Source organism: Anabrus simplex, chromosome 3 (assembly GCF_040414725.1).
Source record: "Anabrus simplex isolate iqAnaSimp1 chromosome 3, ASM4041472v1, whole genome shotgun sequence".
NCBI lineage: Eukaryota > Metazoa > Arthropoda > Insecta > Orthoptera > Tettigoniidae > Anabrus > Anabrus simplex.
Window position 1 is genome coordinate 28868922 of NC_090267.1, and position 22650 is coordinate 28891571.

Here is a 22650-nt window from a genome sequence, read left to right on the forward strand (position 1 = left end):
TAATCCAGCAAAGAAGTCAGCTAAGGATAACATGATGGCAAGCATAATTGGCGGCCATATAAATTTTAGTGAAATATGGAAGAGTATTTACTGAACCCTTTAGGTCCATGTTGAGGGATACCTACCTTCCTTACCTATCAGCAAAGTTCATTAGATCTGTCTCTTGGGTCGTTTCGGGTTCTTCGTCACTTGCTGAGGTAAAGGTAGGGTTCATTAATTCTAATCTATCTACTGGAATGAAAGGTCTGTTTAAAAGATTCCTATTTATTCAGGAAAATTCTGAAGCATGTCAATGGTATCATAGAAGGCAATTGTGTCCACTGGACACCACAATCATTTTTACATAAACGTCAGAACACTGGTGTGAGACTTTAACGTAACTGCCTGACGGGCATTCATACTAGAAACCATTGTCTCAATTATTAATCATTTAAGAAAGGAAAGTCTGGAAATCCTTAAATTCGGCTTCCATGTGAGACCACATGTACCATCGTAGTGATTCGTTATGGTCCAGCCCTCGTAACACGAACTCTGGACTCTAGGTATAATTAAGGCAGTCCAATTGGTGTGTGCCACACAGTGGTTCTACGGCATGGACCCTTAATTGAATCGATGTGACCTGCGTCTATGTCATGGACCGACATCTAATCTTCTAAGTTACTTTAAAGTCATTGTGGATGATGACCGCAAGGAAATGATGCTACAATGGCATATGGCCCTAATCTAAGTCACTGAGGTTGATGACCCCCTGACCATCCAAGTTTCTAGGCTGAAGGCTAAACACAATTAAGTTACATCGGTTGATGACCAAAGTTCCACTTTACTATCCCCAGCACATTCACTGCTCAATAAATCAAAGTTCAATAATTACAACAATAGCAATGCTCACAAACTTTGTGGCAGTAAAATCCATTTCCTTCGGATATGTCCCCTTAATCGTTACTTTACATGTTAACATTCCCCAGAAAACAAACTAAAATTTCCAGAATGCATCTCCAAGTTATTCTCTTGATTAAAGTTATTTCAAATGTGGTTTCACTGAATTTAATAATTAAATAAATTTAAATGATTTAACGAAATATTAACGAACAACAAAATTTATCTCCGCGGACTCTGGTTTCTTCACAAATTTCTACGCAGCTGTGATGAGAGTTCAATATTGCGATGTTTATCTGGCTGGAAAAGAATTTTACATAATTCATGTCCAGCTATATATATCCTGTCTCGTGATATCACGCTTAAAAATCTAATCTAGTCCTAACCGTTATTAACACTTGGATATCCTAATAATCTACGCACAAACCAAACAACTCGCCATATAATTGCGATGTCATATCTCGTCATTACCATTATGAATTTTGCACACCCCTCACAGACAATCCGATCATCACGACCATCGCTCTATATTTTGGACAACCCTGAAATTGGGTTACTCTGTTCCTTATACTCAAAGTTCATGATTTCAAATGTTCATTACGTCCCCAATTACAGTATTTCACAATACTTAGATCATTACCGGCTATGAATTTCAACTAAATCCAGCATTTTAACGTTTCCCCTGGCAGAGAATTACAGTACAATCTCAACTCCACACGGGTCCCGTTATCATAGCTGAAATCTCTCATCCCCCGAGTTCGCTTGGCAGTTACACGAAACACCTGGTTTATTCACAGTTCACTGGCTTCTCAAAATGCTCCCTTTAAACTCTGCCGACATAATTAAACAAATACGATATTCTAACCAACAAAATGCACAGGTTATGCTTCAAGATGCCCACACTAATTATACGCGTCGCCAATTATTACCGCTATGGATTTCTATGAATTTCTTTCCATTCCCAACATATAAAATATTCCTCGGGCTATCATGTCCCGGCTTCAATGACAGGACTCTAACCTGATTCGCACATCTCATCTCAACTCATATAAAACATTCCTCGGGCTTCCGTGTCCCGGCTTCAATGACAGGTCCAACCTGATTCACAAAACTAACCTCTGTTTCCCAGCTCCACAATTATCATCGACAAAGAACTGGAATAAAATCCTCGCTAGAAATCCCGACGTCTAATATCGCACAATGCATTAATCATGAATAACTTCGCATAAATGAGATCGTATTTAATAACTTGATTTTTACGAGAAATGACTGAAACATTCTACTAGATCTTCTATTGTCAGTCAGACACAGTTTAAAATGGGCATTAAAAAAAAGTTTCTCTCCGTGACCAAATTCATCACCCTAGGTTCTCACCCGACGGCGCGCTTCCACTCGATTGAAAATGAGTGACCATGGATTATTATTATTAACGTCAAATTGCAGACAGAAGAATTTTACGTCGAATGAACATCTTAATTTGACATCACAAAATATAGGCAGTACACTCACACGGATGACGATCTACATTGGACGTGATATCACTTCGGAACCCTATGCAATAACTTTTTACAACATTATACGGCACTCGCAAGACTTCAAACTTTTATCCAAGTGGAAAATAAAACAAATGACTCTTTTAGTCGTACTCTCACATTTACAAAACTTAGTAGGGGTGACCACTGCGTCGTATATCCCCATTCAAATACAAGAAATCACTAGACAAGATATAAGAGGTAGTAAGATGGAAAGTCACCTACCTCATGTCGTCACGCCAGTATTCGTCATAGGGCTCACCTGTGACCCTGGCATTTTATTTAGCCATTTTTACATTCATGGCTTCACAGTTCATTATTAATTTTCTTCAGGTTTCCTGGAATAAAGCATAAAAAACAAAGAAAATACCCTTCACTTGTTTGCTTGAACGCACACGATGGACTATAATTATTTCCGCACACGAATTACTTAATCACATTAGAATTTATTCAGTACTTTGACCGTCCTATCTGGTACAATTATTTCACTCAAGAAAACTATCTCCTCATGGAGTCAAGACTTAGCCGCAATGGCTAGAATCTGCAGTTGAACTCAGTCTACTTTCGTTGGTTTGATTTCGCAGAGCAGCTCAACAATTTTTCGTCCGCTTTGTATCACAAATGCCGGAGAAGGAGACTTCGTCATGGCGTCCCTTCATATTTATAGCAGTTACCCCCTCTCCTCGGATCTCTCCTTTTGCCGCCAAGAAAATTTCTATAAATTTTCTGACTTACCTAAACTGCAATTTCAAGAGTTTTGAAAGTGACTACATGCTTGCTACATTTCTGGCGGTAGTGTTCACGGACATTTAAAATTTTTACGGGTTCGATTTGTGAGATGATTGACCTCCTTTGATAGGCACTATATTTTTTTTTGACTTGGCGTGGTCACGCCATGTACACGCGCTTTGAAATAGTTCATAAAAATGACTTGAGATTCTTCCACCGTCGACACGTGTGGTTGACGTCACGTACCCCAGAGCGTGGGACCGAAGGTAATCACCCCCTCGTCACGTGTCAAATCCATGCTATCAAGAATCCAACTTTTAGTTTAATTGTTACATTATGCATAATGTTCTTAGGGCACAAAGGTCATGGGTTCAGTATAGGTACTTTAAGGCAGAAACAGGTCCAAAGAAGGACATTCCAGGAATCATTAATGAACAAGGGGAGTGTGTATGCGAGGATCTTCAAAAGGCAGAAGTATTCAGCCAGCAGTATGTAAAGATTGCTAGTTACAAGGATAATGTCCAGAAAGAGTAGGTGACTATTACTAAATCAGTATTAAAATTTACCTATGACAGCAATGACATTTACAGTAAGATACAAAAGTTGAAAACTAGAAAAACAGCTGGAATTGATAAGGTTTCGGGGGATATACTAAAGAAAATAGGTTGGGATATAGTACCATATTTGAAGTACTTGTTTGATTATTGTTTACATTAAGGAACTTTACCAAATGAATGGAGAGTTGCTATAGTAGCCCCTGTATAAAAATTAAGGGTGATAGACATAAAGCTGAAAATTACAGGCCAGTCAGTTTGACATGCATTGTATGTAAGCTTTGGGAAAGCATTCTTTCTGATTATATTAGACATGTTTGCGAAATTAATAACTGGTTTGTTGGAAGGCAGTTTGGGTTTAGGAAGGGTTATTCCATTGAAGCCCAACTTGAAGGATTCCAGCAAGATATAGCAGATATCCTGGATTTCGGAGGTCAATTGGACTGTATCGCGATTAACCTGTCTAAGGCATTTGATAGGGTAGATCATGGGAGACTACTGGCAAAAATGAGTGCAATTGGACTCGACGAAAGAGTGACTGAAAGGGTGGCTCTGTTTCTAGAAAATAGAACTCAGAGAATTAGGGTAGGTGAAGCTTTATCTGTCCCTGTAATAATTAAGAGGGGAATTCCTCAAGGCAGTATTATTGGACCTTTATATTTTCTTATATATATATATATATATATATATATATATATATATATATATGAGTAAGGAAGTGGAATCAGAGGTAAGGCTTATTTTGGATGATGTTATTCTGTACAGAGTAATAAATAAGTTACAAGACTGTGAGCAACTGCAACGTGACCTCGATAATGTTTTGAGATGGACAGCAGGCAATGGTATGATGATAAACGCGGATAAAAGTCAGGTTGTGAGTTTCACAAATAGGAAAAATCCTCTCAGTTTTAAATACTGCCTTGATGGGGTGGAAGTTCCTTTTGGGGATCATTGTAAATACCTAGGTATTAATATAAGGAAAGGTCTTCATTAGGGTAATCACATAAATATGGTTGTAAATAAAGGGTACAGGTCACTGCGCATGGTCATGAGGGTATTTAGGGGTTGTAGTAAGGATGTAAAGGAGAGAGCATATTTGTCTCTGGTGAGACCCCAACTAGAGTGTGGTTCCAGTGTATGGGACCCTCAGCAGGATTACCTGATTCAGGAACTGGAAAAAATCCAAAGAAGAGCAGCTCGATTTGTTCTGAGTGATTTCCGACAAATGAGTAGCGTTACAAAAATGTTGCAAAGTTTGGGTTGGGAAGAATTGAGAGAAAGGAGACGAGCTGCTCGACTAAGTGGTATGTTCCGAGCTGTCAGTGGAGAGGTAGCGTGGGAGGACATCAGTAGACGAATAAGTTTGTGTGGTATCTTTAAAAGTAGGAAAGATCACAATATGAATATAAAGTTGGAATTCAAGAGGACAAATTTTGGCAAATATTCGTTTATAGGAAGGGGAGTTAGGGATTGGAATAACTCACCAAGGGAGATGTTCAATAAATTTCCAATTTCTTTGCAATCATTTAAGAAAAGGCTAGGAAAACAACAGATAGGGAATCTCCCACCTGGGCGACTGCCCTAAATGCAGATCAGTAGTAATTTGAACTGATTTGATTTGATTTGATTTGATTTGATTTGATTTGATTTGATTTGATTTGATTTGATTTGATTTGATTTGATTTGATTTGATTTGATTTGATTTGATTTGATTTGATTTGATTTGATTTGATTTTGACCCTATGTGTATGAGCTATGAATTTTAGATAAGTAAGATATAATAAAGTAAGTTAAAATCCTTTTCTCAATCATCGTTATTCGGTGAATTAGTTCAGCAGTTTGTCTTCTACCACTACGAGCACTAATGTGAATCAGTGCAGAGTTTCACTTATGTCCTTGTAACTAGTGGTACATCTGGTGTGGACATTGTTCCAAAAATCGAAAAACGCCTGAGTTCATTGAACCAAGGAGCACATTACAGGAATAATATGTAAATAAGTTAATTTGGCTACGATTTGAATAAAAAAGAAATGAGGAGATTAACAAGCGATTTTAGGCTCCTTTTCCGCAATTGCATTTAGGCCGAAAGTGATTTTCGAAATTTATTTTCAGTTTGATAGTCCGATCCAAGACATAATTTGAAAGCGTTCCGGGCCCTTCAGCCCTTCAACGTTCAGCACACTTGAGGAAATTGCTCAATTTTTCGTTTTTCGTAGTATGAGGATCCATAGGAAAAGATAGGTAATGTGTTCAGCATTCAAATAATACTTACTCCTATCATAGGCAGTGGTGAGAGGAGCTAAGGCTGCACCAGTGAACATCGTTCCCAGCATGATGGGAGTGAACTCTGGTCGAACATGAGAGCACACAGCTACGATGTCACCTTCTCTGACGTCTCGTGCTCGCAACTCTTGAGCCACACTGCACGCTTGTTGGGCCAGCTGCGAGAACGTGAAGCTGCGGCCATACTCCAGGTAGATCTGAAAAATAGAGCAGCCTCTTGTAGTTCTTAGTTGCGTACCGCTCTGCTAATCCAAGGAAGATCTCAGTGACGCCCGGAATAGTAAAGAGGAGGTTTGAAATGAGGCGTTCACAAACCAAGCCGACTAACTCCATCAAATACAAATGTTCAGTACAAACAGCTGAAGTTATTGATCTGTAAAAAACTCATTTTATTTTTCAGCATATTTACAATACACTCACCCATATTCTTACAATTAAGGTTATGTATTCAGCACTTTATAAATATATTAAAACATTTCAATGTCTCTGTCCCCCCTAAACAAGCCACTTTCTATGGAGGTAGTCACATTGCCAACTGAAAGTTTTGACACAGTATTCTGAGTTGTTTGTACACAAGTCATTTTATTAAACAAATATGCACAACCATTTTACATGAAATATGCACTAGTGTTATTGTAAGTCATTAAGTAGTACTTAAATACAGATAAAAAGTGCCTAAAATACGTTATTCGTTGTCTCTATTCTGCATAGGTAATGCAGTCGTCTTCACCGACGGGTTCATCTCTTGCAGTCTTCAAGTTTTTATAGTAGTGGTGATGAATAGGACGTATAAACTTCAAGAGGTCAATTACATCCTTCTTTTTGGCCATGGAGATCGATCTGGATGTGTGAATGTGTGGAGTTAATCACTTTGGCCACTGAAGTCACTGGTAAAAAGTTCCGTTGCCAGAGCAGATAGCATATTCTGGCGATGAAACATTTAACTGTTGAGTTAGTTGTTTTGGCCACTGACAAATATTCAGTGATGCTACCCAACCATGTTATTACTTGCACTTGTCAACATTTTGGAGTTAGTCGGCTTGGCTTCTGAACGCCTCAAATCACAATGTGAAAAAATGTGAAATGTCGTATGGCTTTTAGCGCCGGGATATCCCAGCACGGGTTCGGCTCGTCAGGTGCAGGTCTTTCTCTTAGGCGACGTGCGCGTCGTGATGAGGATGAAATTATGATAAACACAACACATACACCCAGCCCCGTGCCATTGGAATTAACCAATTAAGGTTAAAATCCCCGACTCGGCCGGGAATCGAACCCGGGACCCTCTGAAACGAAGGCCACGACGCTGACCGTTCAGCCAACGAGTCGGACAATCACAATGTTATTGATATCATTAAAAACGTTATACCACGCCGCCAGAGTTCGCAGAATGATTAAACGTTTTACCTACACCACGAATCCCCCTGTGGGTGGGGGCGGTAGAATAACACCCACGGTATCCCCTGCCTGTCGTAAGAGGTGACTAAAAGGGGCCCTAGGGGCTCTGAACTTTGGAGCGTGGGTTTCCGACCACGGGGCCGTTAGCTGAGTCCTAGCATCGGTTCCACGTACTTGTGCCAGGCTCTTCACTTTCATCTATCCTATACGACGTCTCTTGGTCAACTCTTGTTCTTTTCCGACCCGGACATTATTAGGTTTGCGAGGGCTAGGGAGTCTTTCATTTTCACGCCCTTCGTGGCCCTTTCCTTTCTTTGACCGATATTTTCATTTTTCGAAGTGTCAGATCCCTTCCACTTTTCCCTCTGGTTAGTGTTATATAGAGGACGGTTGCCTAGTTGTACTTCCTCTTAAAACAATAATCACCACCACTACACCACGAACAGCAAAGAAGAATGAGTCACTTGATTATTTCCCCACATATTCAAGATTTTTTTCTTACTCGATGTAGACAGCCCGATGTAATTCAAAGTTACATCTACTGGTCTGCCCTCTATCGAGCGTATGGAGTAACATTATGGGTTAAGGTTGACCTAGACCAGGGGTGGCAACCCTTTATCTACTAAAGTCTCGTGTATTACTCTTTACTGTTTAGTGTAGCCTCCATGGCTTAGGCGGCGGTGCGTCGGCCTCTCACCGCTGGGTTCCGTGGTTCACACTCCGGTCACTTCATGTGAGATTTGTGCTGGACAAAGCGGAGGCGGGACATGATTTACTCCGGTTTTCCCTGTCATCTTGCATTCCAGAAACACTCTCCACTATGATTTCATTTCATCTGTCAGTCATTAATCATTACCCCAGAGGAGTGCGACAGGCTTCGGCAGCCGGCACGATTCCATCCTCGCCGCAAAATGAGGACTTCGTTCATTCCATCCCTGAGCCGGTCACTGACTGGAAAACAGGTTGTAGGTTTCCATTTTCACTGTCTACTGTGCCGTTGTTTATTTTACTACAAAATCGTCATGAAACCTCTCACTTGACTCCATTTAGGTGTTATTCAACTGTACATTTCATGATTTTATTCTGGAAACATCACTGATTTTAAAGAAATAAATTTTAAGAATAAGGTGATCTACTGGTTAGTGTGATCAGATGCCACCTCACGGGGCCCGGGTTCGATTCCTGGTTCTGCCACGAAATTTGAAAAGTGGCACGTGGTCTTAGGGAGTTGCACGAGACTAGCAAATCCCCTGACTCGACACAGTTCCTAATATCCTCTTCAGATTGCGCCACTCTGCGGAGATTACTTCATTCCTACTTTCTCTCCTCTCGCAGAGTTTATTTCATTTCCATTTTTTTTTTTTTTTTTTTTTTTTTTTTGCTAGGGGCTTTACGTCGCACCGACACAGATAGGTCTTATGGCGACGATGGGACGGGAAAGGCCTAGGAGTTGGAAGGAAGCGGCCGTGGCCTTAATTAAGGTACAGCCCCAGCATTTGCCTGGTGTGAAAATGGGAAACCACGGAAAACCATTTTCAAGGCTGCCGATAGTGGGATTCGAACCTACTATCTCCCGGATGCAAGCTCACAGCCGCGCGCCTCTACGCGCACGGCCAACTCGCCCGGTATTTCCATTTTTTAAATGTACAATTTTTGCTTTACGTTGCACCGACGCGGATAGGTCTTACGGTTACGATGGGATAGAAAAGTGCTAGGAGTTGGAAGGAAGCGATGGCGGCTTTAATTAAGGCACAGTCACAGCATTTGCCTGGTGCGAACATGGGAAACCGCGAAAAACCTTCTTCTTCAAGCTTCCGACACTGGTGTTCGAACGTGCTATTATTCGAATGCAAGCTCACAGCTACGCGATCCTAACCGCGCGGCCAACTTGCTGGGTAATTTATTTTCCACGCCATACCAGACCACCCACAATACCTACCAACATCTTGCTTCAATGAATAAAAGGAGGGCGAATTTTCAATTCAAGTAAGGCAAACGTAACTGTGCCAGCCTGAGCGGTACAGACGGGTTGAGGCGGTGACCCCAACGTGGCAGGTTCGATCCTGGCTCAGTTCGGGGGTATATGAAGGTGCTCAAATACGTCAGCCTCGTGTCCGTAGGTTTACTGGCATATAATCAACTCCTGCGGGACTATATTCCGGCACGTCGGCGTCTCCGAAAGCCGTAAGAAAACGTTCGTGCCCGTTGCATTTTCGGACGTGTTCCAAAATGGCGCCTAGGAAACGTATAGACCACTCAGACCCAAGAGAGTATACAAGAAAATCTTGACATGTGAATACAATAGGAGGCCATGATTAACTTGGAACGACTTCCTTTCAAAGGCGGTGCAGAACAGAGCAATGTCAGGGAATGGTTAAAAAAAAACAAGTAAAATATTATATATTATTAAGAAAATATACTTGAAAGACTGAACTCGAGAAGAGAGGAAGCAAACTGCTGTTACTGCGTAGAAGAAAGGAAATTATTAAAGATTACGGCGGAAGTTTTGAAAAATTAACTATTATAAATTAAGAGAAGACGGCAAGATACTTGCAGAAACACTGTGGAAAATATAGAGACAGCGGGATATACGAGAATTTATTCAAATACGTACACTGATAGACCCGAGGCTCAAGATTAGCGATACATCGGAAATCATTAATTGGAAGTCGTAAAAGAAGAAAAGGATAGGAAAGAATTACTCTGTCAGAAGAAGAATCAAGGAAAGAATAATATTTTCAGAAAACAAATAATTTTAAAATTGAAGATTTTTATAAGTCGAGACGGAATATCTTACGCAGATTTAGAGAATTGGTTAACTAGAACGCAAGAGAAGACTAATAGAATATTAAAAAAAGAAATATTACTCTAAGAAAATCTTAAAAATGAACATTTACTTGTCGACATTATTTGATTATATTGGCAGTTATTCCGAGAAGAAGATGACTTGCTAAGCATCGAGATGGACCAACCTGGAGGGAGATATGATCCAACCAGCTGAACCTACCTAAGATGAGATGAGGAATCCAACCGAACCTCGAACCATGGCCAATGAACCAGCGATGTGACGAGCAGGAGGAGAGCAACTGACGGCTGATATGATGGAAGACGAGCTAAGTGTTTGCCATAAGTATTATATTTCTTCGTTTAACTAGGCATATGCAATAGTTTAGAGTATTCTAAGTGTGAAATATTTAAGAGTGCAAGTGAAACAGTGAAGTGAAGTGCATTACATTTAATCTGCTAATACTATACTAGTGTATAATTAGATTGATATCTCGTGGAGTATGGCTATGCATGAAATAAGTGAATTACCAAGGTAATTGAGAATATGAGTAGGAAGAAAAGTTATCTAACAGTTGAATACAAAGATTGTCATATGGTGAATAATACCTATCGATCTCGCGAAACCATTCAGTCAACGATTACGTCACAGGTGGATCGCATGGGAGGAAGTGAAAGATATAGTCGAGTTATTCCTTGTAAAGTAATGTTGTTAAATGCACGAACACAATATTTAAGGTTAGGCGTCGTTACATTGGAAGAGAATTGATCTATTTAAAGGTGTATTTGAGAAGAATTAGTAATTGCATTTATTATGAAAGAGGTTATGAATGATGGAAAATGGTATTGAGAAAGATGAAATGGAATTAATTGAAGGTTCTATAACGAAGAAAGGAAATATATGAATTAATTTGTGCATGATAATGTGGGTTACGGTGATTATAAGACGTATATATGGATGGTGGATGCTAGATATGAATATATTGGATCAGTTAGACGATGAAAGCACAAGGAAAGAGATACACCGTGGGAGTGACATAAAATAAGGTATGAATGGTAGATATTTACGTATAGTTGAGATTAGAGAGATGGTGTAACGTTAAGTACAGCTGTTTATATTAAAATATGGGTATCGTATGACGTATTCTCATAACATATGTGAGGTGAAAGTTGTGTTAAGCCAATATAGATATTAGAAGCTACGAATATAAATAGTACCGAGATATCATAACGTAGATACTTATTGAATTACTTGCACATATGATATATTAAAAATATTCTTCTCGGAATAACTGCCAATATAATCAAATAATGTCGATAAGTAAATGTTCATATTTCTTTTTTTTTAAATTCTATTAGTCTTCTCTGCGTTCTAGTTGACCAATTCTCTAAATCTGCGTAAGATATTCCGTCCCGACTTATAAAAATCTTCAATTTTAAAATTATTTGTTTTGGATGCATATTCTCTCCTCTCTCTGCTAGTTGCTTTACGTCGCACTGACACAGATAGGTCTTATGGCGACGATGGGACAGGGAAGGGCTAGGAGTGGGAAGGAAGCGGCCGTGGCCTTAATTAAGGTATAGTCCCAGCATTTGCCTGGTGTGAAAATGGGAAACCACGGAAAACCATTTTCAGGGCTGCCGACAGTGGGGTTCGAACCTACTATCTCCCGAATACTGGATACTGGCCGCACTTAAGCGACTGCAGCTATCGAGCTCGGTGGATGCATATTGAGCCGTATAGCAGTAAATTAAGAATTACTTAGATAGAATAGTGAAGCAGATTATTTTATATTTTAAGTGTTGATTAATAATTCATGTAATAATTTTAAATTTGAAGATAGTAAATTAGGCGCCGTGGTTAAAGAGGCAATAGGGATGGAAACCTTAGCTTGTCAGTCATCATAATACATTTCTTCGCCAAAGAAATACTGCATTAACCAGTTCAGATAGCAAGATTTTAGACTTTATAAATTGTAAGGAGGAATTCCATTTTAAACTACATAGTGATTATGGTACAGTGATAGATGTGAATGATTGATTTAATTCTTCAAAGATGATTATGAATTATGAAACGTGAGTTCATTTCAGAAATAATGAATTCATTATATTATTTTATTTTGTTAGTAAAATGTGGAATATTACGAACTATTATTGAATTTAATCAATGATTTTGGAAGTTCATAGTAACACGAGTTCTCAATTCTTTAATTTTTAGTTAATTTAATAAATGTGTTTTTTAATTATATTTTTATACAGTGAGTGATAATTTATAGCAGTTGAGAGTAGATAGACTTAGTTTTTAAGGTGTTCATCTTACGATTTGCGTCAGACTTAAGCGGTAAATGATGAATTTACTCTTGAATGCGACAGGATGGAGACGTTCATCGGCGATTGTCGCGTGCGGTCCCTACCTTTTTCTCTGAATTCACGTTAAGCCTAGCCAAAAAAAAAATTAGATATTTTTCTTATGCCAAGAAATACCCTGAGATCACATCTGGCTGTCGGGATATTATGGCTGTATCGTACCTGGACGCGGGAGGGGCTCAATTAGTATTAGGAGTAACTGCAATTACAGTGTATAATTAGCCTGTTATTTCCTGGGTTGTAATTGCCATATATATTTCAGTTTTAGTAGGAACTAGCAAACGTACCCGTGCTTCGCAACGGTATTCTACATTGTATAGATAACGAAGTAAATTACCGTACATGCAGTGAATAAGATTTTTTAAATTGCATGTCTCTTAGCGTTATCCAGAAACAGAAGGGGGAGGTTCCCATGCGTTGTTTCCAATGTAAAGTGCGAGTTACGGAGTTGTGATGATAACGGTAGGTAAGTTTTCATTATAATGGGAGGCCCCATTACTTAATGCGCGGCTACAATCGATTTGGGGAGTTTTCGTTACAATGGCAGGCGCCCTATCCTACTTCCAGACAGATTACAATTGGGGAGATTTTATTATAATAGCAGGCACCTTCCCTCCTGCCAGTTAAAATTGAGTTGTGCAGTTATCATTATAGCGACAGGCCCCTTTTCTTAATGTCAGTCACACTGAGTTGGTGAGTTTCCATTATAATAGCAAGGCCACAATGCCTAATGCTGGTCACATTTTAGATGGCTAAATTAGTTTATAATGGCTGGCACACTTGCCTTCTCACAAACACAATCGGTTAGGGGAGTTTTGAACAAAATTGCATGCTCCCTTGACTTCTGCCTGTCAAACCGGGAAGGGAGTCATTAATTACAATGGCAGTCCCTCTTAACTTTACAAAAGAGTTAGAGAAGAATCCCATTCCTACTACCAGTCAAAGACGACGTGGAAAGTAGTGATTACGATAGCAGACGCCCTCCTGCTGATAGTCACTATCGATATAAATGACAATCTTGCAAACCTTCATTTACAGATAAACTGCTGCTAAACGGTACATTATATCGACAAAGGGATTGCACCATAAGACGCCTCATTTAGCTGTCTAAATGGCTGATCTTAAGATACTTTCTCCTGTCTCATCTATTTATGGGTAAAATTGAGTTCGAAACGTAGAATAGGGTGAAATTTCGGTAAGGCTTTCTCACAGTGAATTACTTTTGGGTACTAATATGACAGCTACAAACATAGAATTTGGCTCACGTATGGACACGGGGTGGGCCAATGTTCGTGCAGAATTAGATGATTCTACCTTTCACATAAGTAATTTCAACTACGAATTATACGTGTACAAAGAGCAAAATGTAGGTATAATCGAGAAATAGAGACAAATCTAACACGAGGAATAGAGATACGACGAAACGTCATAGGGCCACAGTTGTGGATCACTCCAAATTGAACTGAGGTTGTGCCATTTGTTTTGTGATAGGACTTTTCGTTTAGCTCCGAAATACCTCGAAATGAAGATCTCCACCGTCATTAAAATTGCCACCATATTTCGGTATTCTTCGTGGATAAGGAGTGAAAAATTTAAAGATCTTGGAAATTTTCCGTCTGTTACAGACTAAAACGTATAATTGTGCCTAATTTATATTTTCTAGCTCGTCTGGCACATTATGCCGCAATCTCTATTTTGGGCGAGGGGGGTAAAATTTAGGACTTTCAGGAAACTATAGCTAAAATGTATGCAGATGATCATTATTACCCCTTAAAAGGATAGCTGTACGAAAATTTCGCCAAAATAGTAAAAAAATTAGAAACGGATTTCCTTCAAGCTTGGTCGATTTCCAGTCAGGTTGTTCTTGTATTGTATACTAGCAAGATACCCGTGCTTCGCTACGGTATTATACTGAAATTTATAATTGAATGCTTATTGTTTTAGATATATAATCCTCCGAAATACGCGATCTGACTCGTTTTGTGCGAGAATTCTCCAAAATTCCCGATCTGACTCGTTTTCTATTATTTTACGGCACGTTTCCTCCCATTTTTTCAATCTTCCTTTTCAGCAATCGATTCCGTACTTCCCGGGTTAGGCTCAGGTATTCCTCCCGGTCAGTTGGGTCCGTAAATCTGTGCCATCTTTTCCTATAATCATTTTTAATATGGATAAAATCCTTCAGGAGATCCAGCGTGGTGTCATATTGGGTGCCTTGGCGGCACTGAACCCGCGGCCGGGCTGCATTCTTAGTCATTACCCGTCCACGAGCCGTTTCCAGCGCGGTCCGAACATTTGACGACGGTCCGGAATATTATTATTATTATTATTATTATTATTATGTGTTGCTGGAATGGCTGATGACAGGGAAAACCGGAGTATCCGGAGAAAAACCTGTCCCGCCTCCGTTTTGTCCAGCACGAATGACACATGGATTGACCGGGATTTGAACCACGCAACCCAGCTGTGAGAGGCCGGCGCGCTGCCGCCTGAGCAACGGAGGATCCTTATAAGTACATTAATAACAGTAAAATCAATTGGTCTCACCTCCTTCTACACCCCACCACCGTTAAGTTTATTTACCGCCACCTCCCCCCCCCCCCCAAGAAAAATTAAAAGAAGGCTTGTTTCTTTATGTTTAAGGGAGATTCCAAACACCAATGTTCACGTCTATTACCTTCAGTTTTGAGATATAAGTATCCCCATAAAAATAATTTACTTTTGCACTTCATTTCATACTACTCCCCCCATAAGCAAGTGAATTTTCCCGCAAAAAATACTTGTTTCTTTAATAGTACAGGATCTTCTAAATACCAATTATCACGACACAAAATTCTTCAATTTTTGATTTGTGTGTCCTCATGAAAGGAATTCAACTCCTTTACACTCCCGCCCTCCAAGATGGTTTCCCCCCCCCCCCCCCGCCCAAAAAAACGCGTTTTTCTTTGTTTTTAAAGGAGATCAAAATACGAATTATCACGTCTGTAACAACTTTAGTTTTTATTAGATGTATGTATTCTCATACAATTAAGTCAATTAATTTTTCAATTCTTTCACCCCCCCCCCCTTTCATTGGATTTTCCGACTACGTGTTTCTTTACTTTTAAAGTAGATTCCAAATATCAAATTTCACGTCTGTAACATCTTCATTTATGAGATATCAGTAGCCTAATTAAAAGAATTCAACACCATTTTCAGTCACTTTTACCCTACCCCCACCCCCGCTCCACCCAAGTGGTATTTTCAGAAACTAAAAATACACGTTTCTTTATGTTTAATAGAGATAAAAAATACCATTTTTCACTTCTGTAACATGTTAAGTTTTTGAGATATACTGTAAAAATTCTCATTTTAAAATTTCACCCCTTTTGAGTTCCCCTTAAGTGGCGTTTCCCAAAACAAATCACCTATGTTTCTTTACATTTACAGGAGATTCCAAACACCTACTTTTTACATCTGTAACATTTTACGTTTCCAAGCTATTCTGTAGATATAGTCTTTCAAAAAATTCACCCCATTTTGTCACTCCTGTTTAACCGCCATTAATTGGATTTTCCAAAAACTAAAAAATATGTGTTTCTTTGTATTTAAAGGAGATCCCATATAAAATTTTCAGTTCTGTAATATCTTTCGTTTCTGAGATATATGTATCCTCATTAAAGACATTCAACCCATTTTCACCCTTTTAAACCCCTCCTATTGGGATTTAAGGAAACAAAAAGTACGTGTTCCTTTATTTTTGAGGAGATTCTAAGTACCAATTTTACATCTGTAAATTTTAAAGTTTTAAGATGTAGACACACTCATTTAAAAAAATTAACCCCCCCTTTTCACCCCCCCCAATATTTGGATTTTCCAAAAACGAAAAAATACGTGTTTCTTTACTTTTAAAGTAGATCCCAAATACCAATTTTCAGGTCTGTAATATCTTCAGGTTCTGAAATATAAGTAGCCTCATTAAAGGCATTCAACCCATTACTCACCCTTTTACACCCTTCTTATTGGGATTTTCCGAAAACAAAATAATACGTGTTTCTTTATTTTTAAAGAAGATTATAACTACCAATTTTTACGTCTATAAACTTTAAAGGTTTTGAGATATAGATACACTCATTTTAAAAAATCACCCCGTTTTCACCCCCCTTTAATTGCATTTTCCAAAAACAAAAAATACGTGTTTCTTTATTTTTAAAAGAGATCCCAAACACCAATTTTCAGGTCTGTTAATATCTTCAGTTTCTGAGATATAAGTAGTCTCATTAAAGGCATTCAACCGCTTTTTCACCCCTTTTCACTCCTCCTATTGCGATTTTCCGAAAACAAAAAAATACGTGTTTTTTATTTTTAATGAAGATTCTAAATACCAATTTTTACATCTATAACCTTTAAAAGTTTTGAGATATGGATACACTCATTTTAAAATATTACCCCCTTTCCACCCCCTGTTAATTGGATTTTCCAGAAACAAAAAAAAAAAAAAATACGTGTTTCTTTACTTTTAAAGGAGATCCCAAACACCAATTTTCAGGTCTGTAATATCTTCAGTTTCTGAGATATAAGTAGCCTCATTAAAGGCATTCAACCGCTTTTTCACCCCTTTTCACTCCTCCTATTGCGATTTTCCGAAAACAAAAAAATACGTGTTTCTTTATTTTTAATGAAGATTCTAAATACCAATTTTTACATCTGCAAACTTTAAAAGTTTGGAGATATAGATTCACTGATTTGAAAAATTCACTCCCTTTACACCCTCCGATTAATTGAATTTTCCAAAAACAAAAAATACGTCTTTCTTTATTTTTAAAGGACATTCTAAATACCAATGTTTACATCTATAAACTTTAAAAGTTTTGAGGTATAGATACACTCATATTAAAAAATCATCCCCCTTTTACCCCCTCACCATTAATTGGATTTTCTAAAAACAAAAAATACGCGTTTCTTTATTTTTAAAGGAGATCCCAAACACCAATTTTCAGGTCTGTAACATCTTCAGTTTCTAAGATATAAGTATTTTTAAAGGCATTCTACCCCTTTTTCACCCCTTTACTCCCCTCTTATTGGGATTTTCCGAAAACAAAAAAATACGTGTTCCTTTATTATTAATGAAGATTCCAAATACCAATTTTTACATCTCTAAACTTTAAAACTTTTGAGGTATAGATGCAATCATTTTAAAAATTCACACCCCTTTTCACCCTCGCATTAATTGGATTTTCCAAAAACAAAAAAAATTGTGTTTCTTTATTTTTGAAAGAGATCAAAAGTACCAATTTTGAGGTCTGTAATATCTTCAGTTTCTGAGATATAAGTACCGGTATCCTGATTAAAGGCATTCAACCCCTTTTTCACCCTTTTCCCCCCCTCCTATTGGGATTTTCTGAAAACAAAAAAATATGTGTTTCCTTATTTTTAAGGAAGATTCTAAATACCAATTTTCACATCTGTAAACTTTTAAAGTTTTGAGATATAGACACACTCATTTCAAAATTTCACCCCCATTTTCACCCCCTTAGCGAAGGAATATCCAAAAATCCTCTCTTAGCGAGCACCTACATCTTAATATGAATATATCCCCAAAATTTCATTTCTTTATGTCTAGTAGTTTTGGCTCGGCGATGATGAATCAGTCAGTCAGTCAGTCAGTCAGTCAGTCAGTCAGTCAGTCAGTCAGTCAGTCAGTCAGTCAGTCAGTCAGTCAGTCAGTCAGGACAAGCTACTTTATATATATAGATATTGTGGGAGAGTAAAATCACTGATCCGGTTCCCTATAAACTCCCAGTCGATTCCGAGAATTTGAAATGGTATGGACCTTAAAACCTACCTTTGGACAGGTGAATGCTAAATATGAAGTTTGGTTGAAATATCTCAGTAGTTTTCAAGTTATAAGAAATACGCTTTACACGCACCGGTCCGGTGGGACTTGTACCGAAAAACGGCCCGTTAATGATATCTCCCATGTTAATCCTCGTATTGAAGTGATGCACACGAGAAAAACGTTTTTAGAAATTGATTTCCATTAAGTTTCGTTGTGTATATTTTGTGGGAGTGCTAAATCACGGCTTCGGTTTGTATAAACCCCAGCCATTTCAGGGATTTAGAAACAATATTGGCCTTAAAACCTACCCAAGGACGGGTAGATTCTAAATATGAAGTTTGGTAGAAATATATCCAGCAGTTTTCAAGTTATAGACAAAAAGACAGACAAAGAATAGACAAACAGACAGCTATAAAATATGCAGATGGTCATTATTACAACTGAAACGAATAACTGTGCCGGAATTTCACCAAAATAGGCAATGTACAGACACACGGTCGTTACGATTTTATTTATATACCGTATATGAATTTCATTACTAAACGTTAATAGAGTTTCTTGTTTTTTCAGTAAGCTATGAAATTGTGACACCGAAAATTTTGGTGCAACACCCAGCTTCAGATACCATCAGCCACCACTGATAAAACCTGGAGCATTATACGCATCGGAAAACTTAATAATTGGTGGTAGATCACTCATAAAGGATATAGAAAAGCATGAAAGAAAAAAATTCGGAAAATTTTCGGCCCTGTCTGCACAGAGGGGGTATCAATGAAAAGGAAATCTCATGAAATTTATTGCCAAAAATCTTAAGACACTATCAGGAAAAGGAGGTTGAAATTCTATGGTCACATTCTCAGAATGAACAATGATAGACTGACCAAAATAATTCTAAATCTTGCCCTCACACTGAATATCAAGAACAACTGGCTAAATGAAATAGAATCAGATCTTCAGGAAATCAACATCAACCAGGAAACTGTGAAGAACTGATCTGATTAATAATCATTCTTTCGCGGATCCGAAAGCTAGAACTAATAAAACCTGGGCAGAAGAACGTAAGAAGAATTTGAATGAGAGGGTGAAGATATTTTGGGAATAGAAGAAGGCAAAATCATCAGCTAAAAAAATACAAGTGTGCTCCTCGGTTGGGCATATCTATGTGAAAATAATATTTAATAATAATAATAATAATAATAATAATAATAATAATAATAATAATAATAATAATAATAATAATAATAATAATAATAATAATAATAATGTATGTACCCGAAACCCTATCTCTCTAATTGCCAATAAGGGATTCCTCTAAGAAATAGAGAAAAAAGGAGTGCAGAATAATTAGGGGAATCATGGGATCCAACTACAAGAATGGCAGCCACCAAAAATGTTCCAATAAAAAATAAAAATAAATAAATAAAAATAATAAAAAATAAATTAAGTTAAAAAATAGAGAATATAATAATAGTAATAATCATAATGTTATTGGCTTTACGTCCCACTAACTACTTCTAAGGTTTTTAGAGTCGCCGAGGTGCCAGAATTTAATCCCACATGAGTTCTTTTATAAGCCAGTAAATCTAGCGATAACAGCCTCACGTATTTGAGCACTTTCAAATACCACCGGACTGAGCCAGATTCGAACCAGCCAAGTTGGGGTCAGAAGGCCAACGACTCAACCGTCTGAGCCACTCCGTCCGGATAAAACTTCCATTTGAAAAAGAGTACATGAATTGCAACATATCTGTGGGTAAACTATCCTCCAGCACTGTGCAAAACGTTACTATTCATTCCACAACTTTTGTACACAAGGGAGGAAAGAGCCCTCCAATTAGTTAATTAATTTATTTATTGTGTCACAAATTGAGTCACAAATAGCATTCAACATTCAAAATATTTAGGAGGGATGAAAAAGTGCTGTCAAACACATTTTCATCCAGATATTAAAATCATCTTTTAAAGTATATTCATAACTGTTAGCATATTCCACAGATTTAAACTATGAATTTCAGCGTGTTAAGAAAATATTACTGCAAGGAAAATTTCTCCGAAAAAATTAATATGAGCACTTTTCATTTTCCTTGATTGTAAGAATGCTATTGTCAATTTAGATACAAAATGTTTTACTTGTGGCATTTCTTTTAAAATAACATCCACAAAAGAAGAAAGAAAAAGTTACATTTAAAAAATCGTGAATTTTTCATTTATGTAGCGTTTTGATATAATTTTGAGTAAAACACATTGAAAATTAAAGTAGTTTAAGGGTTCTAAGAAATGGAAATACAAGTCTACAAGCCTTTATGCCCACCTCTGTAGTGTAGTGCATACTGTGATCAGCTGCCACCCCAGAAGGCCCGGGTTCGATTCCCGGCTCTGCCACGAAATTTGAAAAGTGGTATGAGGGCTGGAACGGGGTCAACTCAGCCTCGGGAGGTCAACTGAGTAGAGGTGGGTTCGATTCCCACCTTAACCATCCTCGAAGTGGTCTTCTGTGGTTTCCTCCTTCTCCTCCAGGCAAATGCCGGAATGGTACCTAACTTGAGCCCACAGCCGATTCCTTCCCTATTCCTTCTCTACCCCTTCTAATCTTCGCATCCCCCACAAGGCCCCTGTTCATCATAGCAGGTGAGGCCGCCTGGGCGAGGTACTTGTCCTCCTCACCAGTTGTATCCCCCACCCAAAGCCTCACTTTCCAGCCTTGAGGTGGTAAAGGTGCGATTCCTAGCAGAGTCGGAGGAAAAAATCAACCCTGAAGGGTAAACAGATTAAGAAAGAAGGAAATCATAATAATAATAATAAATATTCATTTATTTACTTATTTTACTTGATCAGGCCCAACGAACCACGCGCCGTTGCAAGCCTCCTCCTAAATAAATCAATCAATCAATCAATCAATCAATCAATCAATCAATCAATCAATCAATCAATCAATCAATCAATCAATCAATCAATCAATCAATCAATCAATCAATCAATCAATCAATCAATCAATCAATCAATCAATCAATCAATCAATCAATCAGCACTGATCTGCATTTAGGGCAGTCGCCCAGGTAGCAGGTTCCCTATATGTTGTTTTCCTAGTCTTTTCTTAAAGAATTGCCAAGAATTGCCTCAATGCAAGCCTTTATGAGCATTTCACACTTCATCGCATTTGCGGAAATTCACCACCCCTAATAATAATAATAATAATAATAATAATAATAATAATAATAATTGTAGAGTGACTTACTTGTGCCGTTCGATCCCCATGCAGCCGCAGTCTCTGCAGTAGATACTCCCCTGGAGATATCTCAGGGAGCCGCTTACGGAGCTGAGGGCCTGACAATACAAGCTGTTGCTCTGACATCCTGTTGACCACTGATAAGTGTCGAAATGTATGAGCTTCTGGTCCTCGTGACTAGGGGGAGCACACTAAAAGAATGATAGGCATTAGTCTCTACATGGAACACGTGGTCTGACCCTCATAGCTTGAACTGAAATAGTACGTTCGAACCCGACTGTCGGCAGCCCTGAAGATGGTTTTTCGGGCTTGCCTATTTTCCCACCAGGCAAATGCTGGTACTGTTACCTTCTTATTCTTCTTCTGTTCTTCATGGGGTCTCTAAATATTAGTTCCTAATTAGCGTCGACTTCTCAGGTCTTTTGCTTCCATGTTTTTCCTTCATTCCCACCCAGATGTACTTGCTCCCTTTACAAAGCTCTAGGTTGTCTTTATTGGGTCTTCTTGGATTTTTTCTCTCTCTCTTCACCTGGTAGTCGTAGAGTGCAGAGTCTGATTCTACCTAGCGCCTCACATTCGAAAAGTATGTGTTCAGCTCATTCCTCTGCTTCATTGCATTTCCTACATATGCTGTCTCTTTTTACTCCAATTTTATGTAGGTGTTTTTCCAGATGACAGTGCCCTGTCAACAGTCCTACTACCCATCTTATATTTTCCCTGCTGAGTTTCAGCAGTTCTTTAGCATGCCTCTTGTTTGGTCCTTTTATCAGTTCCTTTGCAAGTCTGCATCCTGGAGTACTTTACCAGTTTTCCATTTGTTTCTTTTGTACCCATTTTTCTATGTAGTGTTGGGCTTGTCCATAGGAAATCCCGCATACAGGTTCTGGGCCTACAAAATGTGTTTCTGCCCCTTTCCTAGCCAGTGTATCTGTCTTTTCATTTCCTTCTATACCTGCATGCCCTGGTACCCATATTATTTTGACAATTTTGTACATTGAGAACTTCAGGAGAAGTGAGTGGCAGTACCAGACAATTCTGCATATTATCCAGAATGCCTCTAGTGCCTTAATGGGCGCTTGGCTGTCC

The 22650-nt window shown here is 38.4% G+C and overlaps 1 protein-coding gene across 1 annotated transcript in view; it reads right to left on the reverse strand.

Moving 5' to 3' along the window:
• LOC136866969 (luciferin 4-monooxygenase) overlaps positions 1 to 22650 on the reverse strand; it is a 132622-nt gene that overhangs the window by 109393 nt on the left and 579 nt on the right. Inside the window, exons 2-3 of the mRNA XM_067144059.2 lie at positions 21574 to 21741; positions 5964 to 6171 (exon numbers count right to left, since the gene is read on the reverse strand). Coding sequence (XP_067000160.2) covers positions 5964 to 6171; positions 21574 to 21741 — 376 coding nt within the window. The remainder of the gene's footprint in view (positions 1 to 5963; positions 6172 to 21573; positions 21742 to 22650) is intronic.